Source organism: Arachis ipaensis, chromosome B08, assembly GCF_000816755.2.
Source record: "Arachis ipaensis cultivar K30076 chromosome B08, Araip1.1, whole genome shotgun sequence".
Classification (NCBI taxonomy): Eukaryota; Viridiplantae; Streptophyta; class Magnoliopsida; order Fabales; family Fabaceae; genus Arachis; species Arachis ipaensis.
Window position 1 is genome coordinate 69,851,321 of NC_029792.2, and position 6,470 is coordinate 69,857,790.

Here is a 6,470-nt window from a genome sequence, read left to right on the forward strand (position 1 = left end):
CCAAAAACGAAAAAGAGAACAAGATAGAAAACGCTAACCTGCAAAGGAGAAAGCAGTAACGAAGAACGGTATAGAACAGTCGCGTCAAGGCAGGGAAAGGTGGATGGCTTGAAAAATGAAAATATAAAACACAACACCAAGCAAAGAGTAAGGGGCAAGTCAAAGAAAACACTACATTAATAAAAAAATGCAACTTTTAGCAAAAAGGATTCGGCCTTGCGAAACAGATTCTTCGCAGACATAAAATACCAGAGCAAGTCATCAAAAATGGAGAAAGAAAATACCAACCTGAGGAAGAAGAGGAAAGCAACAAACATCTCAAAGATTGTCGAAGAGAGATCAGAAAGAGACAACGAGCAGGCTCACACCAAACGAACTTCTCCAAAGAGAGAGGTGAAACAGAAGGGAGCAAGGGGAGTGAAAGCGTCGCGAAGTAAGAGGAGAGCGAAAAGAAAGGGAAAAAGAAACTGAAAAGAGCTTAAAAGAATTCAAAAATGCAACGAAAAGAGGGAAACGGCAAAAGGGGTTAATGAGCATTTAATCCTCGCACATTCCCAAGGAAAGCACAATGAGCGCTGTAATTAAAAAGAGGAGAAAAATGCTTCGCATTCAGGAGAACCTAGCGGAAGTTATATAATGCTCGAGCTTGACTTCTTTCCAAAAGGATGAAAACTGTAAACACGATCCTCAAAAGTAAAGATCGAGCTCATGCAGGGGCACTGTTCATACCCTGGGTCGAGCTATTCGACCTGGGCTGATCGAAGACAAAGCAACCGACTTCTTTGTACGGGTCGACCCGACCTCCTCTCAAAAGAGGTTGGCCAAACTACCAGAAGAGGCCTAAACGGGCCCAGCCGGAGGGATGCAGCCCAATCTAAAGGCAGCTAAAGCCTAGAAAGATAAGGACGGGTCCCCCTTAAAGATAAAGATGACTTCACTCAAAGGTAAGATAAGATAACTATCTTATCTCCAGAAAGGTCACTCCACACTATTATAAATACACTAGAGCACCTAAGTATAACTCATACTCTGATCCTACCAAAAAACCTACTTAAAAACCCATGCTAACTTAGGCATTGGAGTCCCTTGCAGGTACCACCAACCTCCGGTGAACACAGATCGGCAGCACTACCAAGGCCCACAAGTCGGACACGACAGCTCCGGCCACCACCACAGATCTCGACCGAGATCGACCTACAATTTCAAGTAACCCTTGAAACAACTAGCATGGCCCAATTTTTTTGTGCCGTAGCCATTTTTCATATTCTCTAGAATGAAAACAAGCTACATTTTGATTCTTTAAATCATCAAGAGTAAGTCCATACACATTATCGCACCGATTAGTAACAAACAATATTTCATTGTTTTTTTTTTCATTCACAACACGGTATTCTAATCTCTTGAATATCACCAAGTAACCAAAATCATACAATTGACTTATGCTCAAAAGATTATGCCTCAAACCATCAACCAAAAAGACATCATCAATAAAGGTAGAATGATCTTTACATACTTTTCTAACAATAATTATTTTACCTTTACCATCATCTCTAAAGGTCACAAATCCTCCATCATACTTGTTGAGTTTGATGAAAAAGGTTGACCTTCTCATCATATACCTAGAGCATCCGCTATCCAAGTACCACATATCTTTCTTCTTCTTGGATACTAGGCAACTCTGCATAAACTCTCAAGTAATCTTGGGTATCCAAACTAACTTGGATTCTTTGAAGTCAATCCACCTTGGTTGCCCAAGTTTATTAAAATCACAAACAACCTTGTATATTTTATTTTCCATAATTCTTTTGTCAATAAAACATTGAGGGGGAGAATAACCATTTTTATTCCAATTAGAACAATAATTTTTTATTGTATGATGCTGAAAGTGATCAATATTATGATGTTGAAATTGATTTAATGTATAATGTTGAAAGTGATTAAAGGTTTGAGATTTTATGGTTGTTAAGTAAGGTGCCTTTCTTTTATAAAATTGATTTTTAGCAATTGCACCTGTTTTTGCAACATATCCCAAACCAGAATTATTTGAAATAGATTTGGTTCTTGAATATGAGGCACTCTTGTTAAAGTGTGGTTTTTCAAAAACAACCTCATTGTTAGTGAAATAATCGTGACCAAAATTTTTTGACAATGGTCTGGTCTTTGAAGATGATGCATTTTTATCAAAAAATGGTTTTTCAAAACTAGTGAATGATTTTTCAAAAACTGCATCATCCTTTGTCACATAACCCAAACCAAAATTTTTAAATAATGGTATTTGATTAGCAAGTAATTTGTCCAAGTTGCTGAAACTGTGTGCAAATTTTGCTAAATCATTATTCAACCCTTTAATAATTTCATTTAATCTTTCATTTTCTACAATCAATTTTTTTGAAGCATCAACCGTGTGCTTTCTTTTGAATTTTTCAATTTCATATTTTAAAAATCTATGTTCTTCAACAAGATCAAAAGCACATTCGGTCTCCTTCATTTTTTGTTTTAAAAACTCATTTTTAGATTTGCATTTGTTGTATTTCTTCAGCAATTTTTTAGAATGGTGAGTGAGATCATCAACAATAACATGTAATTCTTTAAGAGATAAGTCATAGTAATTTACCTCTTTTAGTTGATCATCACCTGCCATAAAACAGACTTGAGCTTCATATTTGGAGTCATCTTCCTTATCCGAATCATTCTCTAGATCCTCCCAAGAAGCCATGAGCACTTTCTTCTTTTCTTTCTTAGCCTTGTCCTCTTTCTTGAGTTTTAGACAGTTAAACTTGAAGTGCCTACCTCATTACAGTGATGGCAGGTGACCTTGCTAAGATCCTTCTTTTGCTCCTTTGAACTTGATCCTTTGTACTTGCCTTTGCTCCTCATTGGCCTTCTTAATCTCCTAGCAAAAAAGACAAGTTCGTCATCTAAAAAACTGTCACTTGAATCACTCTCCCTAGACTCAACTTTTGATTTTAGGGCCACTACTTTTTTCTTTGTGTCCTGGCTAATGTGTGTGGCTTCATATGCTAAGAGTTTTCCTCTCAACTCATCATAGGTTAGTGGACTCAAGTTGTTACTCTCAGCTAGGACGGTGGCTTTTATTTCCCACTCTTTTGTAAGGCTTCTAAGGACTTTTCTCACTAGAGTTTGTTCAGTGTGTGTCAATCCCATAGCATCAAGGCTGTTGATGATGATTCAAAATCTCTCAAACATCTCATCAATGCTTTCTCCATCCTTCATGGTGAACATTTCATACTCTTTTCACAGCATATCAATCCTTGTTTCTTTGACTTGTTTGGTGCCCTCGTGTGTAACTTGGAGTTTTCCCAAGATTTCTTTTGCCGTCTTGCTTCTAGATATATTTTGGTATTCCTCGAAGCTGATAGCACAGTGTAGCAAGTTTATTGCTTTAGCATTCAGTTCCACCTTCTTTTTGTCATCATCATTCCATTTGGCTTCTTCCTTCAGAGTCACCACTCCATCAGCGCTTGCCTTTGTAGGGATTTTAGGACCATCCACCACTATCTTCCATATGTTATAGTCAATTGATTGAATGAATATCTGCATCCTCTCTTTCTAGTAAGCATAGTTCTTCCCATTGAAGAAGGGAGGCCTATTGTTTGATTGACCATCTGTTAGTATGTAAACCACAGTGGTTGTGCCCAAGTTGTTCGCCATTGGATCTTTGCTCCAAGCTGTTAAGCTTGATTCTTGAGACCTTGGCTCTTGATACCAATTGAAGATTCTTAATGGCCTAGAGAAGGGGGTTGAATCTATGACCTTCTTTTAAGTTGATTGATTAACCCTTAAAACCAAGAAATGAAACTTTGTTTCTATTTGTCTACGTGAAGGATTATGCAGGAGACAATTTAGTTTTGTCTCATAAATCGCAGAGAGACAAAATAGTGTAGAGAAGAAGAAAATGGCACCAGCATATATTCTAGTTCAGTTGCTCTGTGCAATGCAACCTACATCCAGTCTCCACCATAACGTTGGTGGAATTTTCACTATACTTTCAAGTGTTACAAACACCTATTCCCTAGGACTTAACATAATCCTATCTGGGACAAACCAAACTTCAACATAAGCTTGATTTGGCTAGGCAACATCCTAGACTCTCAATACACTAAGTGCTTACCCAACTTAGCAAGGGATACATCAGATACAAGATGCAAAATTGAAATACAAATAAATAGAAATCTGAAATCAACTTTGGATTTCTCTCCAAGTTCCTCTCTTTACCTTTTCTCTCTATTTGGCTTTTTCAAATGCCTCACATTTATGCCTTTTTCCACTCGAGAAAACAGAGAAAGATAAACGTTGAAATAAAATACTAGAACAATAAACCATGGAGGAGATGATGATCACAACCTTTCAGCTATCAGATGAACCAATTTCAGAACTTCTCTATGATTGTTCTTCATTTTGGTGGTATGCTTCTTTGATGTAGGAACACAGTCCAAAGTGTTGAACGCTCATAGAGAATGCTCTCAATGCAACTCAGATTCTGGTTCTTTCTCCTTCTCCAAAACAGAGAAGCAATTTTCTTTTTGTACCTTGTGCTGAGAGCCAGATAGGGTTTCTCTCCAGTCAACTCCTTGGACTTTGAGATCTCAAAAATCGTGCCTCCTTTTTCTTCAATATCCCCAAAATTAGAAATTTTGAAACTGATTCATTTGCTTCGACCGAGGTCTACAGAGCATCAGAAAGATGTCTTCTCAGTGACAATCCCAAATCCACACCTTTGATAAGGTGCTTTGGCTCCAAGTAACACTTTAAGCCATTGATTTAAAGCAGAGCTAATCCATCACTAGTTTCTACTTCTTTCCATAAATGGTGTCGTAGAGAGTAGGAGAAGGAGTGAAGAAATCAAGTTGCATGCAAATGAAAATTATTTACCTTTAACCTTTGAATTTGATTAACATGCTTTAATTAGTGTGATATGACTTTCCTTTCATGATGAACTTTTCTCTTTTTTTCTTCTTTGGTGATAGAACCAGGAAGAAGAAACTCTCTCTTTTTCTGATTGACTGAAGCAAACATGTGAACGTTGGCTTTGGAGGGCTTCTACTTGGTGGAAGCTTCTTGGACTTGGATTGGATGTATATTCCATCTGGCCCAACTGAATTCTTTGCTATATTATTTTTGGGCTTTGTTGGTTAGAGAACACATCAACAATCTTTGTTTTAATTGCTCTATCTCATTGGGCTAATGTTGTTGTAAGTTTGGCCTTATGCTTTATGTTTGGTCCAATTTCCTTTCTTCACACTAGCATTTCAGATTTTTTTTTCCTTTGGGCTTCATTATTTTGTTGGGCCTATTTTCTTCCTTCTTGGACCAGATTTCTTCTTGTCTTCCTTCCTTATTGATTAGCTACTCTTTCTTTGGATTGCTCATGATGATATAAGTTCAGCCACTTATTTTCTTGGAGCTTCTGGATTTGATGTTGCCTTTGTTTGCTTATTATTGGGTCGGTTTTCTTGCTCCTTGGGCTTGTATCATTAATTAACACATCAAAACCAATTCGGCTATTAACCCAACTTCAACATGTTTGTCATCATCAACTATTTGTTATTATTTACTAAACTCAACAATATATATAATATGAGATTTGTTATTGATTTCAAATTTAAATCTTATCTTATTTCAAATTAAAATCTTAATTATATCACAATTCAATTTGAAACAGAATCAGTTATGATGTCATCTAAACTTAAAATTTATTAAAAATAGAATAACAAATTATTCTTGATTCTCATTTAATTTTCTCAATTATCATATTATTATATTCTTGGTGCTAGAAAAAAAATATAATAATCTTTCATTTGATTAATATAATTATTTATTTGATCAAATTAAAATAATAAATAAATAATTATTTAGTAAAGATCAGAACACTTGTTAGTGTATGACCTATAGCTAGGTTCAACACTAAGCAGGTAGTAAATTAGTCATACTAAATTTACTAATCAAGATTGACATCTAACAATAATCTTTAATGACCTGATAGTTTGAAGTAATATATTTTTCCTAAGAACTCGAGAAGAACAAAGTATAATTCCTTTCATCTTTCCTGTTCTTGGTTAACCTTTAGAGTGTGGTTTAATTGTGAAACTTTAACTTGTTACCATTATTATAATGAAATGTGAATGACTTAAAAAATTCATTTTTTTATTCATTCAACCCTTGGCCAAAGTTTTATTTATCAAGCCATTATAATCACAGAGCTCAAACTCTTTACTGAGAGTTGACGGATTTTTTGTTGACTAATCATTAATTCTACAAGTATGTAAATCATACCCAATATCCATTCAACTAGCACCCTAAGGCATTAGATATTCGGAATCAATGTATAATAAATACATTGTTAATTACAATGATAGTCACATGTCAAAAGAAACTCTATTACCATGTTCATCTTGAAAATATCCTATTGACAAATATGCGGTAATTATAACTATTAGAAATTCTCAGAG

General features: G+C 35.5%; 1 protein-coding gene across 1 annotated transcript in view; it reads left to right on the forward strand.

Moving 5' to 3' along the window:
- Positions 268-6,470, forward strand: part of LOC107611118 (BTB/POZ domain-containing adapter for CUL3-mediated RhoA degradation protein 3-like) — a 7,790-nt gene continuing 1,587 nt past the window's right edge. Inside the window, exon 1 of the mRNA XM_016313079.1 lies at positions 268-433. Within this exon, the coding sequence (XP_016168565.1) occupies positions 268-433 (166 nt within the window). The remainder of the gene's footprint in view (positions 434-6,470) is intronic.